At 40.4% G+C, this 18,478-nt stretch overlaps 1 protein-coding gene across 2 annotated transcripts in view; it reads right to left on the minus strand.

Moving 5' to 3' along the window:
* Positions 1–15,078, minus strand: part of stim2b (stromal interaction molecule 2b) — a 43,326-nt gene extending 28,248 nt beyond the window's left edge. The window contains exon 1 of one of the 2 annotated variants that reach the window (XM_039823136.1): positions 13,560–15,078. In XM_039823136.1, the coding sequence (XP_039679070.1) occupies positions 13,560–13,692 (133 nt within the window). In that variant the 5' untranslated portion in view covers positions 13,693–15,078. The remainder of the gene's footprint in view (positions 1–13,559) is intronic. The other variant, XM_039823135.1, reaches the window with a different exon arrangement.
* Positions 15,079–18,478: the final 3,400 nt, after the last annotated feature.

Raw genomic sequence — 18,478 nt, forward strand, 5'->3', positions numbered from 1 at the left:
CTGTCTTCCCTCTCTCTCTCCCCCTTTTATTGCTTTCCTATCATTAAAGGCAGAAATGGCCAAATAATAATCTAAATAAAAATAAATTATGTCATCACAGCTGTTGTTTCCAGCGCGAAAGCTCCGCAAGCTGTTGCAGTGCGTGGTTGTGCACCTCTAAAAAATTTTAACTATGAGCACGCGCTGCACTTTCAGTTCAGTTGGGAAAGACTGGCGGAGCAGGTTCGCTTGTACAAACATCTGTGTGATTCATGTACAGACCACAGAGAGTCAAACAGCCTTAAATATGTGGTCAAAGAGAGACACCACACTGGGAAAAGAAGAGGCATTTTGCTGGAGAGTGTGGAAAAACATGAGGGATCGTTTTGTCAAAGCTAAAAAAAAAAAACGTCTTCATGGGAAGAGTGTTCTTAACAGCGTTACAGGCAGACAGTCATTTCAATTTGGAGATAAACAACAGTCACGTTAATGATTAGAGTAGAAAAATGTAATGTTTCGCGGCACATCTGTGTTTATAAAGGATGGGTTTACTACTGTTGCCCGCATTCCTTTACTTCTGATGTCTTCTTCTCTACTACATCTAGATTATTTTGTTTATACGCCCTCTTTCAGAGAATACTGCAACGAACAATGCGTTGAGCATAAACCGATCCGTGCATCCTCGTAGCGCGCGTGCGCGCCATCTACGGAAGCCCGTGCAGGGTGTCACGCGCGAGTATATCCAAAGCTTAACTCCCAAAGGTGGCCTAAGGCATGTCAGAAGAATGTGTAACTGCAAAAACATCAATAAGCAAACACTAAAAGCAGTGCTACACAAATACGCGTAATTAGTGGATGAGTCAAAACCTTTTTTTTAAACAACATGCATTCATATTTCTCAACAGCCACCTACACAAAGACAGAGTCCCATTTCCAGCCAAAACATATTCTTGAAAAGCTTACATGTGTCTAAGCTTCAGACGTTTGACATGTCTCAACTAAACCTTATCCACCCTGAACTGTAGTCTGTCTGTCGCAATTTTCTAAATGTGAGAAGCAAATGGGTTATGGACAATATAGGTGGGGCTGGATCACCTCAGGCAACTGCAGAGTACATCGCCCTTTTTGTTTGAGAAAAACAATGAGTGTAAACAGAACCTTTTGTGTTTACAAAAAAAACTCCACAGGGCACATTCAAGTTTGCAGTGAATCTACCCTAAACAGAAAAAAAGCCTTCTACTTCCCTATCTTTGATTCAACAGGGGATATGGAGTGCTTTGTCCTTGACCTTTTTGAACTTAGTCATTTCCACTACAACAGGGTATCCCTTACCCTTCTAAAGCACCTTAATGAGTACCAGTAATCCTCTGCTTAGGTCACAGCTCAAACTAGGGGGGACAACTAGAGCAAAACGTGTGGAGGCCCACCAAGTGCGATCTAAAAACTTCCAGAAAAGGAGACGCTCTTTGCTCCCGGGCGTCCCAGGAATGTTCAATAACAGAACCAAACACAAGATGTGTGATGTCTGCGGCTGGCCTGAGGAAGAAAAGCAGGAGGAGAGAGGACGAAAAGACAAGAAGAGGCCGAGCACTTGTTTAATGTGCTCGCTTGGCCTTCGACGCGCTCCTCTGGAAATAAGGTTATTGGATTGAATGTCTATGGAAGAGACCAGGGGCAGGCGCCTGAGATCACATGCTAGACTTTAAAAGTTAACAATGAACAATGAAAAGCTTGATGAGAACCCCACGTGCTTTGGCCATGTAGTAACGGGATTCAATGTTCTTGCACAACTCGTGAACGTCCGTGATGACAAGGCAAAATAAATTATTTTAGTCTGCACACAAGTACACGGAAGATGCAGCCTGGATGTGGCGTGAGCGTGTCAGCTGCGTGGCGTGTCCGTTTTTATTTTGGCTCCCATTTTAACAGGTTAGAGCTTGCACACTGCGTGCGTGACACGCACGTCTCAGAAAACCCGTGCATGCTAGAAATAGAACCGATGCCTATTTTTCACGTGTTTCCAGGCAAAATAGAATACAAAAAGATGTTTATATGTCGTTTTGACACAAATACATTTAATAAATGACATTCTGATGTTTGAAAGTCTCTTGGTTTCGACAGAAATGCAGATATAAATGTAATTTAAAAAAAAAAAAAAATTATCGATTTTCAAATATTGCACGACGTTGTTTTTGCTGTAATCAAATCAGCATATATTTATCAATGGGAAACATACATGTGTACAGACAAGGCTAGCAGCAGCAGCGCCGCGTCAGCCACGTTTCTGGTGTGCAAAGACATAGAAAACGCTACGCAGCCACCACGCAACTGACACGCAACAGAAACGCCACTCTCACGCCACGCAGCCAGTGTGCAGCCAGCCTAAGAGTTCTTCATCTGTGTCGTCATGGCCTTAGGACAGGAAAGCTAAGGTTAAGACTTTCCCACTAGAGAGAAGAATCTCTTTTAAGGCTTGGTACCCCATTTTCCCTGACACAAATTGGTTAAACAAATAAAAGAAGGAAAATAGTAAAACAAAACAAGATGTGTATGGAATAGAATAATAGCTGTAATGATTTGAATCTTAAAAGTTTTAATTTATCATTACCCTGCCAGCTCCCTAGTACGAAGTCTGTGTAATCTCCGATTGAGCCGAAAGTGTGAAAATTCAGTTGAGCGCGTTGAAGACGTTTCATACCGTTCAAGCAAAACTAGAAGAAAACAAACATCTGAGGGTAAAGAAGCAGGTCGAACGCATCTGACACGGACAAACTCCTGTTGTATGCCACATGTGTGAAAGGGCTTAGCATTGACATTTTTTACTTTGAAAAGCACCTTGATTTTATTGTATGTTGTTTGAATTCCCCTGTTTGAATATTTCCAGTAAGCAATTTTACTTTAGGGTGCTTGAATTTAGGGCTTACAAATTCAGAAGAAAAAATTGCCTAGACTTCAATAGTCTAGTAATTCTGATGTAAAGGACAGGTGAATAAAAAAAAATTGTGCTGCTCGAAATGAAGTAGATAAATTCAGCCAACCACATTTAGGATGAAAAATTCAAACTTGAACTTCTCAGATACCTCTGCTTCTTGCATTTAAGGCAGATTAGACTAATTAACTTGATTTTATTCTGCCTTGAAATTTTAGATTAGCTGCAATTTAGTAAATTTGAGCAGCTTTAATTTTCTTTTAAATACTGCAAACTTTACATATTATATATATATATATATATATATATATATATATATATATATATATATATATATATATATATATATATATATAGTATAGGCTATAAGTTCTGTTGTGCATCAATAGATGTGTTGCATGTGACAACGGACTGCAGTTTTAACCACACCGATCTTTCAAATATGAAGGATCATATTACAAGTACATTGTTGTAAAAGAAGCCTGATCTCATTAGTTGCACGACAAAAAAATATATTCACCTTCAGAAGAAGCAGGTAGAAGAAGAGCAGTAAACGATAACAAAATACTGTACACTGCTCTTGCTCTATGTACGATTTATTATTACTAACGTTCACATCTCGTTGGATTACCGGAGCATTGTTTAAGATTCAAAAATCCACAGCTCAGACCTCTGCATGGCCATGAAAGAGAAATATTTGAAATGACACTTATATGAAAGAAAGGAACAGTGAGAACAGCCTGTTCAAACTATCACTATTAACTTTAAACCTATAAGGTTTCACAGAACAAGCCTATGTCTTTGTTTGCTCAGTGGGCAAGGACACGTTTTTAGTTTAATTGCGAAAAGTGGCAATAAAAGACAATTCGGTTATGGACACTAATCGCTGTATTTGAATGTGAACTCTCAGTCAGATGATTTGTGGCAGACAGCGGGTTTGTCTCTCTGCCAGCTTCCTGTGTATGTCTTTCAACCTTCCTGCTTGACAGGATTCTGATGTCTTTTTTTAACTTGGTGCTCCTAAATATGGACGCCAGTCTAAAAGCTAAGCATTAGTGCTTCAGACACTTCAGACAATAGCATCGTCTATTCTAGGAGTTATTCCAAATAAAGACGCCTATCAAATCTGGAGAAAAGAAAGCAGCTGAGTTTATAAAAGTGATGCAATTCCCATGGCAATAAGGTACTTCTAAATGTTACCAACTGCCTGCATCTTACATCAAAACATAAGCTACCGTCTCTGATGTGAAACACAGCAGAAACAAATCATGTGCAGACAGAATTCCTAATCCAAAATGAAAGTCAAGTGGCTGCTTTCAGGTCCTTTGATGTGTAATACAAACTGGGCCCATTTCGGACCAGATCAAGGGGAGGTTACTGAAAACCCACCTGTTGGTCCGAACATGCTACTGTTAGCAGCACTAAGAAGGATTAGCAGTCAACTCACCACAAATCCCCCTAACCATTCAATCGAATAGAAAACAACCCTGAAAACTATATCATAAAACTGTATTAACTGACTTTTTTTTGGCCTTGCAGTGGAAATAAGCAGAAGAAAAGGCACATAGGTATGCATCCTTATGCTGCTCTTCTCGAGTTTTCTATATTGAATAACATTTGCTTTACATTGGATTCTCCCTGTTATGTTTGGTCTCTACTTGTATATTGTTATGAGGGCAGGTCAGAGCACGAATGTTGGTGGAAACAGACTTGAGAGGGGACAGCATACCAAAGAAATCCACACCGCTCTTTGCCCCTCTTGCCCAGGCCACCACATCACGTGCCCTCTGCCAAGGGAAAGTCCCTGAAATCAGAGGGGACTACTCCTCATGTCCACTATCTAACTTTGAATCCCACTCAAATATATATATATATATATATATATATATATATATATATATATATATATATGAAATATCCATTTGCCTTAAAATGAATGGAGAATCAGCTGAAAATGAATGGAGAATCGGCTGTGGACATAACATCTGTTCACCTTTCTCATTTCTAAATAGTCTTCCACAGGTAGTCTCACACTGGAAAACAAAAAGAGATTGGAGTAAACATTTCTATGTTTAATCTAGCGAAACTCAACGAATAAAATGTAAGATTTAGCTTGCAGAACTGAAAAAACTGATGCACACTAACTACATGTGATTAGCCAGGAAATGACATGCAAAGTGAGAAAGCCACAGTGACAATTTTAGACTCCTGTGAAGGGCATGGCATTGGCATCTTCCTGTGTTAAGGTGATGGGTATTATCACAGCAGGATCCCACTCTCATAACAGGACGAGGCGGTGACCCCTATCCGCCTTTTCTTTCTATGTTTTAGGGATGCAACAGTGATCGATCATTGCAATAGATCCATTCATTGTGTGTCTATAAAATGTCTGAAAAACAGCCATCAAAGTTTACATAACCCAAAAGGGACATCTTCAAATTGTGTGTCGGACCGATGGTGCAAAACTAATTTTTAATGATATGTATAAGAAACGTAGCAGATTTGAGAAGCTAAAAAAAAGCAAATGTTTAGCATTCTTCCTTAAAAAATGACTTGATGATTAATGTTATCCGTTTCAGCACTACTATAGAGCTCAACAGTCCAACCCCTCCTCCGAGAGACCTTGGATTCCGGAAGTAAATTTCCCATTAATTTCTAATTAAGGAACTACTCATCCCATAAACCACCGCGCACCACTGAATAAAGGAAGCTACGTTAGTTTAGCTAACAGCTAATTCGGCTAGCCGCTAGCTGAGACAGCATGTAATAACTTTAAAAGACCCTCAAAATAAAACCTGAAAATAACCATTAAAATAAATAACAGCTGTTACGTCAGCTGTAGCCTGATTTACCAAGTGTTTAGTTTGAGTTAACGCTATTTTAGACTGAATCAAGTTGTCAGCTAGCGGTTAGCCGAATTAGCTGTTAGCCAAACTAACATTAGCTTCCATGTGGAGGCTAACGACAGAAGCATGGAACAGATCGTGATTCGTGCTGTGTCGTAAATCTTCGTACAACAGGATTATCATCTTGGGCATGCGCATGACGGATCGTGCAGGAAGCTCCCGGCAGCTCCCCCTCCTCACCAGCATGAGTTCCACCAATGAGAGGCATCACTGTGGGATTGTGGGATTGTTCAGGATTGTGGGTAATGGAGTATTTATCCAAGACATCGCAAATAAAAGACATTTATCTCAAAACAAGGTTGATGCCCCATGAACTTTTGGCATTTATATGAGCATATACAATCGCTTAGTCATGTCGTAGCTGGTTTTAAGTCTACCATCGACAGTTACGATTTTATGGCTTATACTCCAATTGTCAATGGAAAAAGTGTATTGTATTTTTTCTTCCGGAACCCGCTGTGGGCGGGACTGTTGAGCTCTATGTTTGTACCTCATTAAACTGAGAACAGCCAATGGAACCTAGACCATACATATCACTGTATGTTTTTGTGCTTTTTCCTGCCTATTGGCATACAGTGTTGCCAGCTTGTGTGCATCCGTCACAAAGGGCTGACCCAGCCAAATGCCCATGCACTGCCAGCTGGAGGATCAACACCTTTAAGTGTGGCAGAGTGGGACAACAATAGTCCCTTCTGGGCTGACTGAGGGCAGAGGGTTCTGCTACTGTCGGCCACTCACAACAGGAAACACCGTACAGCTGAGTACAGTGACCTACATCTCTTACTGAGGCGCTTTCTGCATGAGTGAATCAGCTTACTGGCTGCTTAGTGTTGTATGCTTATAATACCTATATCCCAAAACATATAGATATATCTATATCCCGTTATCATATATCAAGAACATATTGGTGTGTGCATTAGAGATTCAAGAATGTAAAACAAGGATTTGTCTCAGCGTTTAGGTTATTTGACAGTAATACAGCGAAGAAAAATGGCCTGACTGTAATTATCATAAACAAAATTTTAAAATTAGGTAGCTAATGTTTCTTCGGATGTATTGAAAAATATATGGATAACAAAGGAACAATAGCTCCTCAATGGGGATTAACGACTTAACAATGCCTCCATGCCAGTGAATCAGGTCATTGACTGCGTCAGAGCTTGTTGGTGAGTTCCACTCCGATCCCCTGCTCTCTGCCATGGCTTGTGACCGTGGGACCATTATCTCACCGGTGAGCCTAGTTGAAAGTCAGACTGGCCCGATGTCGCTGTGACAGATCTCGGTAATGATAAGGAACACTCTGAACTTGGCGCGTCAATGTCAGCAGCACCCACAACAGGGAGCATGATGGAAAATGCACATGGAAAACTTTATAAATACACCAGTCTGTTCTGTTTCGTAACGGGCCTCATTAGGTTGGATCACAACCCTAAAGCCCCTGATTGAGATGGGCGGCAGCTGTCCACTTCTGGGGGAAGTCGACTGGGCAACTGAGTAGCGTCAGTGCGGCGATGCGGCGCCGGCCTTTCGTTTGAGGTTATTAATGATCTATAACTTGACCTGTATATGGATTTTGCATTAAAGCAGTATTTAATTGATTTTTGGCCACTTTGGTGCAGCAGAAACAAGCTGAAAAAGACAAAACGTGAATTAATCAAATTGATTGCCTTTTTACCCATCCAGCAGAGCAACATTATCATTCATTTACAGCCATGTTTGTTGCCACCTAGTGACAGTACTGTAGGTCCAATATTAACTCTGCTTTTTTAGCTCTGTCAACTCCTGAGGGAAATCACTGTCCTTAAAGCTGCTAAATGCTCCATTATGTTCACCAGCTAGTCGCTAACTTTGCAGTTTGTTTCTGGGCTGGTAGTGTACAGTGGGTTTTGTTTAGAGTTTTTTGCACGCACAAAAAAACTAGCTGCCTGCTAAGGTTGAGTGGAGTGGAGAGATTGAACCAAAAACATTAAAGATGCTGTCCGTAAACCAAAATGAGCTGAAAGTTGCTAAAGCTATGGAGCGTATTAGGGTCCTTTTTTCTTTTTGGCTCATGGGGAACCCTCCAGAACAGTCTGTTCTAGTCAGGGAAAGGAAATGGCTTTGCCTGTTGAGCTGTACTCCACAGAACCAGGACATTATAACTCGCTCCACGTTCACTCTGAAACTCTCTCTATTAGCCCCCAGAGCGAACCCAGAGCTCTGAGGCTCCAACACCGCAGTAGGAAGAAAGCCTGGCTTTTCTCAAGTGTGAGTGTTACTTTGATAGAACATGGGCCAGCCAGCAGCGACAGAAGTATCATAAAATGCAAATGCATGTGCACCCTGCAGTACTTAAGCAAGCACTGGCGAGAGAGGCAAATGTTGAACCTCCTTTCCAAACAAATCCCTTTATTTATGCAGTCACTTTGCTCTGAGATAGCCAATGTCACCTCTGATTTAGCCATATAAACAAAGCAATATCCGAATTCTCTCCAAACTTGGACAATATCTGAATGAAATCTGAGCAAAAGATTTATAAAATACGTGTGAAATAGAGTGTGAGAGATCACACGCAAAGAGAGTTTGCTTTACTGCTTTTGAGTCTGTGTAATTTAACCCACAGCAGCAAGTTTCTGTATTTGTAAGTTATGTAAAGCTTATGCTAATGATAGTTGTATCTGAGACGACTATCATCCAGCAAGCACATTACTTGAGAACTGGATGTTCTCTGCAGTCAGAGGGAAGGGCTTTGTTTGTTGAAACGCCAAACAAGCTAAGTACACCATTAAAACGGGAGAAGACCACGTTCACATTGCGACTCAACCAATCCCCTTTACAAATGCCTTTCTCTTTTTGCAGAAAAACACCATTTTCTTCCTCAGGGTGTATGGAAATGATTTATGATTCCTATTGTTAACATCTACTCTGTACTTGGTCTATGTTAAGAAAAAAAACTGCAGTGCATGCAAGTAAATTTACAATTAATGCAGGAACCCTACACAGTTAAAAAGTCACACAATGAGGAACAAGTTTTTGTTGTTAAAGTGCTCATATTATGCTCATTTTCAGGTTCATAATTGTATTTACAGGTTGTGCCAGAATAGGTTTACATGGTTTAATTTTCAAATAACACCATATTTTTATTGTACTGCACATTGCTGCAGCTCCTCTTTTCACCCTGTGTGTTGAGCTCTCTCTTTTAGGTACAGAGTGAGGCATCTCACTTCTGTACCATCTTTGGTGGGAGTCGCACATACGCATTAGCTAGGTAAGGACTACTAGCCAGTCAGAGGCAGAGTATGAGGGCGTGCCACGCTAGCAGCTAGGCGAGCATTATAACGTGTGTTACAAAGTGACGCATGTTCATCACGGACGTAAAGGCTGGACTACAATAGATCTGTTTGGAGCAGTTTGTGAACAGTGTTTTCTGTTGGAGATGGTAAGTCCCTTTGGGGAGGCTTTTTCACTTGGTAAACCTATAATGTGCACAAAAAAGATATACATAATAAAGGAAAGGGAAAAAGCCAAAAAGCATAATATGAGCACTTTAAGACAAAGACCTGAAACATGTCACATTACTTCAACTCAAACTGACTGGGAAATGAGTTTAACACCAGCACAAAAACAACTCTACACCTCGACATTCAATTCAAATTTTGTGTAACACCAAAATCAATTACTACATCAGTACCTGATTCAGCTTTGTAAAGGTAGATCCTGCAATACAAAATCAGCCAGGTAATCTGTTAATCTTCTGTTTTTTTAATTACATTCTAGGCCACAATAGGATGTTGATGCTCAATATGACGACAGCTGGTTGCAGCTGCAATAATTACCGACAAATATTAACTGGCACAATTATCTGACAGAAAAACTAATACGACATAGTAATCTCCGAAAGGATTAGTGTTTAGCCATATTGGTGTTTAAATTTAACATTTCATATTCAAATGTCTACATTTTTCAGACATGGTGGGGAACTCTGACATTACACATTTCTTGTCAAGGGTGCTCTGCTCAAATGTGACAAATTGCACATTATGTAATCCTCCTCCATCATCATCCTCCGCTTTATTTCTGAAACAAAATCCCAACCAACTCTGGCCCTCTTTTGAAGATCCTAAATCACAGGGGAGCTGCCTGACCCACCAAATGTTAACCCCCCCCCCACACACACACACACACACTCACAGCATGCTAAATGGCAGCTTTGAACCCTAAACTACTTATATAACAAAAGCCTTGTCTCTAACCTCATTTACCAGGGCAAGGAATATTTTCACTACTACAGAATGTGTGGGGCAATTAGGGCTGACCCCAAATAGTCGAATATTCGATGCTTCGGTCGAAGGAGCATGATTCAACTGCCAATTTCACAGTCAAATCTTTGCAGAGGCGTTATGAAACGAGGATCATGCCATTTTGGCTATATGGGGGTGCTCAATGTGTGATTTTACATAGAACTACCGTTTTTTTTCCCAAGAAGTTAATATACAGCCTATTATGATATACATCAACATTTAATTCTGTAAATTAAAAATTAAAAAGAAAGAAACTTTTAAATAAATCTTTTTAAAGTGAGTGTATAAATCCAACCACTCCATGGACAGATTAAACTAAAAATGTCTGGGAAAAGAAAATCTAAAGTGTGGCAAGTTGTGCTGTCCACATGAGTACCCTCACACTCACTTTTTACCAGTACCGCCACCACCCGCATAATACGCACCCCTAAAAAAAACCTGCGAGTGAGTCTCTCACATAACAGCTTAACACTGAGAAAACAGCGTTTGCTCTGTGCACTCCACTTCTCGCCACCGGGGGCTAGCTGCTGACTGCTTGACATGTGAGCGTGTGATCCAAACTATTTTCAATTAATCTTCCATACCCTTGCACCACTTATTAATGTCAAGCCCCCCCCCACCCCACGATTTGACGATCAGTCGACGATAGGAACGACTTGACGATTCGACTATGTAAATTCTTAGTCGGGGACACCCCTAGTGGCAATTACAGTATGTGTGTGTGTGTGTGCGTGCGTGTGCGTGTGTGTGTGTGTGTAAATATCCTAGGGTAAGTGTTTTTTCAAACCAATGACATAGTTTGCCCCACAATGGTTGTTAGCGGCCCTGGTCGTTGTGCGCAATTCACTTTGAAATCGACCGGCGTTGGACCTGGGTCGCGATTGTGGGTTAACCCTTTCAAACACAGAGTCAACCCTGGTTGAGCTCTTGGTGTGAAAGGGGTATAACAGTAGCACAAGCGGAGAAGAGTCAGCAAACTCACAGCAGTTATACAGCAACAGTTACATAAAGTTAGCTTGAATTAGCCGCCATAAGCTACTGGTCATACTAGTACCAACTAAGGCGGTAGCAACAAAACCCCTTTGTGTATTCATTTGTGCGTTTCATTCCCTATGCATTCAACTTTTTTTTTTAACAATGTGATATATCCTCTTTCAAATGTTAGTCTTGCTTTAAAGCTTTTCAACCCATTTTGAAGGAGATTTGAAAAATGCATCACACCTTTACACCAAGATTAAAAGACACTTAAGTAGCAACACAAACCCAATTGAAGATCCACTTAAGCAGCTGTTAATCTATAAAGGAAACTGCATTTACAGGAGCTACATGAACACAGACACACACAGACAGACTTGTGTTTTCCTCGCCTGACGCCAAGACCAGTGAGAAGGCAGCTGACCTTTCCACGGAGCCGGCTGGGAAATGGGTAACGCTGCGGTCATGTTTACTGACGCTGAATTAAGTCACAACTATCCCTGCATCCACTGCACTACATTGTTCACATGAAGACATTGTCTCATGGCCCATGTTTACACTGTCAAGCAGTTGTTATGTAAAAGGGCAAATGTGCTTTTTCCTCATTCATTAATATATTATACATCCCTGGTTTATTTTCAAGAGCTGCTTAACAGTTGTAAACAGTCATGAATGCTTAACAGCTGTCTGGGACTAGGTTTATTACTTTCTCCGGCAGCCTTAACAGACAGGCAGGTGGTAGATGGTAGATGTGTTGATGAACATAAATATATAGATGAGTCTATATACTGTAGACCTCGACTGACATGGCCATATGTGCATATGCATATGTCAACGTTAGCAGTACAACTCAGACATAATTTAGTATTTGTGCAAACAGCCCAAAGTGCAAAAGAGTCATTAAATAAACTTGAAATTTGCAGTTTAAATGTAGCTGTAGCTCAGTGACAACTTATTTGACTCATGCTTGATAAGCCACCCTGAGTTGCATTCAGCAGTGGGTGGAGTTTGTTCAGCTGTCACGGAGATGGTTCAGTTGACTTGAGCATTGAATTGTTTTAATCACATAATAACAGGTGGCCATATATGGAGGGGAGATCATAACTGTTGTTTATGAGATGATTGATACCCCTCTTATCTCATATTCCTAACAGCACATGTAATGCTCCCTAGTTAACACATACTTATATGTTTGTTTAATACGTACAAAAATTCCTCAATTGTCCAAGTAGTTATAGTTTGGAGTTACATTAACAGAGGGAGCAGAGTTCTAACAAACTGTCCAGTTCATATTTATATGAATGTTCTCTCCAGTTACATGTCCACCAGTGATTACAGATACCTTGAGTATTGTTTGGTGTTGAATTACACTGTCTGTGTTAGTGAGACTGAGGTCGTCTCTGAGTGGATAAAAGCAGGTGGTTTTCATCTTAAAAGCAGAATCTCAAAGAATATTAAAGGAAATTATCCACATTTTCAATAACATAAAATAACAACTAAGAGACATTAGCCTACTAACATCAGCATGGCGTTATGTCAAGATCTCTGATATTATCCAATTCAGTTAGGGGGGTTAAAGTAGCCTTGCACTAAATATAGTTTTCAATATACAAGTAAAACTAGGGCTTATACAATAACAAAGACACAAAAATTGAATGGATCCACTGGTCACACACTGTACATGTACTGTATGCCTACATATATACATTCACACTTATATGCCAATAGCATGCATGTGCATATGTACATTCACACATGGACAGTCTGGTTTATCTGTTATCATGTTTTTATCCTGAATCATTTAGTTGCTTTAACCTAAATTTAGCATATGGCTTCAGCTAGGTGCCTTTCATACATTAAATGTTGCAAAGCTTTCCTCTATGTAATGTTTATCTGTATTGTTCCTGTTAAATAATCAAATAATATCACGTTTTTGCAAATTTTCTATCATAGGTTAAGGCAACTATCATGTACAATGCCTGCTTCACGAATCGTTATTGCCTAGTTATAACAAGATGCAAATATATGGAAATCCTCCTCTCAATAGCACAATTTCAGAGGGTAACCTGTGGTCTTCTGGCAACGATCAGCAAAATACCTACTAATGTATACAGAGAGCATTTAGGTGGCCTTTCTTTGTTAGAAGGGAAACATCATCTTATAGTATTAATTTGATACTAGCCTACTTACTACATCGCATGTGTCATAGATGTAGGTTTACCCTCTACAGCCTCCTAAGTGACACATGAAGGGCATCATTATAGTAAATATCCTCAGTGGGGATGCATCCTGCATTCCTGTCATGTCATGCGTTGCTCAGCAATGTACAGTACAGAGGGGGAGCGGAGGTGGAAAAAAGGTGACTGTCGACATAAAATGCATCACTTTCCATTAATCCCCTGCGCAGGAGATTCCTCGGCTTTCCCAGAGAAAACCACTGGGGGGGAAAGAAGGGGGGGTTATACTATGGAGACACTGGACTGCGCTTACCTGTGATGGCTACATTTGCAGCATCAGACGAGTGGCTGGGAAGATCATTCGAGTAAGTGCACTCCAAGCCCAGTACCGCATAGATGACGAGTCCACGTAGCAAAACATTCAATACCTTGTGGATGTAACTCATGGTGGGAAAATGAGGTGAAAGGCGAGTTATTCGTTTCCGTGGGACTAGGGATGACTGGGGCAATCCAGAAAAAAAATGTCAGACTGGAAAAAACTGCAATAGCCAGTCAAAAAAAAGCTGTCTTTTAAGCAGTACAAGTATGAGGTATCACGAGAAAAAGAGACACCTGGAAAAATGCACCAACTTAAAGAAAAACCCCGCAGTAGATTAGTTTGCAAACCCACCCGCTAAAAGCTAAAACAGGAGCAGTCAATGCGGTCAGAAAACCCCCCAAAAAGACCTACAAAATAATAGTTCATCGTGGGTCAAAGACAACTTCGAAATAAGACCCCCTTACAAAAGGACTAGCCTCTAATGGGTTTACTGTCTGTTTCAGAGGGGTGACTGTTGCGAGCTACGACAAGCCAGTCCCCCATATCTTATTTATATCGATTTCAAATATATATAATATCTAACAAAAAAGACCTTGTAGTGAATAGACACCAAAGGAGCAAAACACATGCAGACTATCTTAAGGAATTCCCTTATCCAAAACAAAAAAACCAAATGGTAGTAGTTTTTCTACCGTGGATATCTGTGAGCCAGAACGAATATCAAGTGCTGTATTAAATCCTTACGTAGGCCTGTGACTTGGAAGAAAATAGTCTCTGTACTTCCACGTACAGTATACAAACACCGGGTACAGCTTCAGCATATTGAACTCGCAGCGTCTCATAGGTCCGCCTCTTCACACGAAAGTAGCAAATCCCATCTCATCAAAAAATACATCGGCTTCTTCTTCCTCCGTTTCCCCTAATCCTTTCCCGACCTATATCAACCGCACACGACATCCGCCTACTTTCTAAATGAAGTTTTTAAGTCAGCTTTTCACGGCTCGTGTGTGATACTGTATCCTCCTGTCATATCAGCTGCTCGCCGACCGATGCAGACTGGGGAGGGAAAGCCGAGCGGGGCGGAAGTCGGTATGTAAAATGCGTTGGCATCAGGAAAGGGAGGGAGGGGGGGGGGGAGAGATGGCTTTTAATTTGGCCACGACTACTGCCGCGAGAAAGACATAAAAGCGGAGGGATTTCTTTTTGATTTCAGATCATTTTTCAGCGGAGCATCACTTCCTACCCAGGGTTTCATGTGGTGGTAATGGGTGACACAACTCACGGCTGCCGCCGGGTGATTTTGGTGTTTTTAGCCGAGCTAGGAGGAAGTCTTGAACCGCCTCCGTAGAATGGATAGGAATCCTCACTCAAAAACATAGCGGGTTTTTTTCCGGGTTTTTTTCTTGTCATGGTGACGCGGAGGATGGATGATACCATAGACAGTATGTAAGGATGATACCCGCTTTACTGTTCTTCACTTCCACACTCCGGGGACCGGGGCATGCAAGTTTTCATCCTAGATAAGCGCTCTCATTGGCTCGAATATCCCAACATGGCAGAACGTGATTGGCTGGTCCAGACAGCACTTTTTTGTCTATTTTGAAGACGCTCAGCCCGGTAAATAAATTCCTGTTAAAGGTTAATATCGTTGTTGTTTTTTAGTATTAATTATCTTGATTAAGCCATGCTATTAAAGGTCCCATGACATGGTGCTCTTTGGATGTTTTTATATAGACCTTAGTGGTCCCCTAATAGTGTATCTGAAGTCTCTTTCACATAATTCAGCTTTGGTGCAGAATTGTAGCCACTAGAGCCAGTCCCACAATGAGCTTTCCTTAGTATGTGCCATTTCTGTGTCTGTAGCTATTGAGGAGGAGAGAGGGGGGTGGCCTTGACCAACTGCCACTTTGCTCGTTTGAAAGCCATGTCTCTCTTTCTCATGGGAAGGCCAAATTCTCTGGGCGGGCAAAGCAGAGAAAGGGGAGGTAACCTTCCAGATCGGCCCATCTGAGCTTTCATTTTCTCAAAGGCAGAGCAGGATACCCAGGGCTCGGTTTACACCTATCACCATTTCTAGCCACTGGGGGACCACAGGCAGGCTGGGGGAATGCATATTAATGTTAAAAAACCTCATAAACTGAAATTTTCATGCCATGGGACCTTTAACTTTGAAGCCATCTGCTGCCACTTATTAGCCCTTAAAAAAGTCCCCTATAATCCACCCCATACTACCATTACCACTACTACTACCACCTTTAATCATACCAATATTGATAATAATAGCAAATATATGCCCCCACCCAACAACAGACTACTAATAATAACTATAGTTAGATTTCCTGCATGTCTTCCCCTTCTCTCTCTCCCCACTTTCTCACCTAGCTGTCCTGTCAAATAAAGGCGGAAAAGCCCAAAAATAATCTTAAAAAGAAAAAAAGAGTAGTGGGCTGTGCTCGTTTGGCTTCTGCTTTATGTTGTTGCATACCGAACTACTTGAGGTCGACTCCGACACATGCTTCTGAGAAAGCACTAAAATAAATGAACTTCAACTTAACATACCGTATTTAGCTTGCACAGGAGAAGGATTGTTTTCACAGTTTGCTCAAATTGAATTCTTAGGATTTTTTCTTAATCTGTTCTTATACCCTCAAATACATTGTATTTTGGGATAAATCTTTATTGGTATGTAATTGTAATCTGTTTAAACACAACTGGGACAGGGGTATAGCATAGGGCTATTTCTTTGTAATATTCAATTTTGGTTGAAAAATCTAACCTCATAGTTGTTCAAACACTTATAGTACAGGCATTATGCAACATGACCCCACACAAATTGCAACAAAAACTCTTTCAACTGATCAAGTCTCATAAAAGTCTTCTCTATAACATATAAAAAGTCCTAAGAAATCTAAGTGGTGGAAAGTATTAAAAAATACTGAAATTGGTGATGCCTATTTCCCATTGCAGCCCATGTTATGGGGAGACACTACAGGTGAATAGGGGAAATATTTGAACTAACAGATATAAGCATGAAACTTCTCCAGTTGAATACTTACATTAAGACGGGTTTTTTTTCCCGGAACTTTTATGTTTCATTATGCAAATGAGGCATTGTCTAATTAAATATCTGCAAATCTGCCTAAATAATGGAGTTTCAGTATTTTTCAACTTGGACCCTATTTTCCCATGCATTGGTGTCTAAGTGACTAATGTGAACCAAAATCTTTGACATTTTTTAAATCTTTTGAAATCTGTAGTCCAGTATTGAGTGAGAACGCTGTAACCAGCAGCCACAAACTGGGCTGCAATGTAAAATGCGCATCGTCAGTTTGCGTCCACTAAAAGGGCTGTTTTTGCCACTGACAGACTCAGTGTCTGACAACATTATGGAAAGGATCCCTACAGAGATAGACCTTTTTGTTAAAGAGTAAGATCCTTTTTGTTTAACATAAAACAGCCCCGATATCACCATCGCCAAATCCACCAGACTTCATGTAAATAATAAACAGTACTTTTATCATCGTAAAAAAGACGTCATTCAAAGTTCACAGAAACAAAAATTAAACTATCAATAGCTGTATTGCTTCATCTTTCCACTATTCCAAGAATCACCACTCTGGTTTGATAGAAATAAAATTCACCCATTTACATGTGAATTTATGTTGGCTCTATACATGCTAAAAGTACTGTTTATTTACATGGAGTCTGGTGGGATTGGGGAAGTTTTATGTTAAAAAAAAAAAAAAGTATCTTACTCTTTAACAATAAGGTCTATCTCTGTAGGGATCCTTTCCATAATGTTGTCAGACTTAGTAAAATAATCTGAGCCCATCAGTGGCAAAAACAGCAATTTTAGTGAACGCAAACCAACGGTGTGCATTTTACATTGCAACCGAGTTCGTGGCTGTTGGTTACAGTGTTCTCATTCAATACTGGACCACAGATTTCAAAAGATGTCAAAGATTTTGGTTCGCATTAGTCACTTAGACACTAGTCTCGCTTTGCCAGACCTTCCTTCACAGTGCAGAGGGTCTGGCTAGTCCACATAGCATTCCGGGATAGGAGAAAAACATGCTCTGGTTTAATGGCATTTCTTTAAACCAATCAAAATCGTCAGCACGGAGCCGCTACAAAATAGCCTCGGAAAGGAACTTGTTTTGGTGGAATATGTACGTTCAAAGGTTGTTTTAGTCATGCGTGAGAAAACTCAGATTGGACAGATAGTCTAGCTAGCTGTCTGGATTTACCCTGCTGAGATCTGAGGAGCAGGTAACCATAATCCACATAAATCCACCGGAGTTTAAAATTCCAACACAAAGAAAGCCGAAGGAAACGGACATCGTGGAAAATACATCCATCCGGCGGAATCTCCTGCGGCACCGGAGCAATCCCGGAAGTGGAACGTTGAGGATATAGACTACTTAGACACCAATGCATGGGAAAATAGGGTCCAAGTTGAAAAATACTGAAACACCATTATTTATGCAAATTAGCACATATTTAATTAGACAATGCCTCATTTACATAATGAAACATAAAAGTTCAGAAAACTTGTAATACAAACATTATTATCTTAATGTAAGTATTCAACTGGGGAAGTTTTATGGAGATACAGTATCTGTTAGTTAAAATATTTTCCCTATTCACCTGTAGTGTCTCCCCATAACATGGGCTGCAATGGGAAATTAGCATCACCGATTTTTTGTATTTTTAAATACTTTCCACCACTTGGATTTCTTAGGACTTTTTATATGTTATAGAGGAGACTTTTAAGATTAATATACATTAATCAGATTTTCTGTTGCAATTTGTGGGAGATTCACCCCTTTTTTCTATTAGTAAGCTCACCGTACTCGATACGGCTTTCAACGAGAAATCTTTCAGCAATGGCTAACCTGACAGTTAACCTGCAA

This window comes from Perca fluviatilis, chromosome 14 (genome assembly GCF_010015445.1).
Source record: "Perca fluviatilis chromosome 14, GENO_Pfluv_1.0, whole genome shotgun sequence".
NCBI classification, from domain to species: domain Eukaryota; kingdom Metazoa; phylum Chordata; class Actinopteri; order Perciformes; family Percidae; genus Perca; species Perca fluviatilis.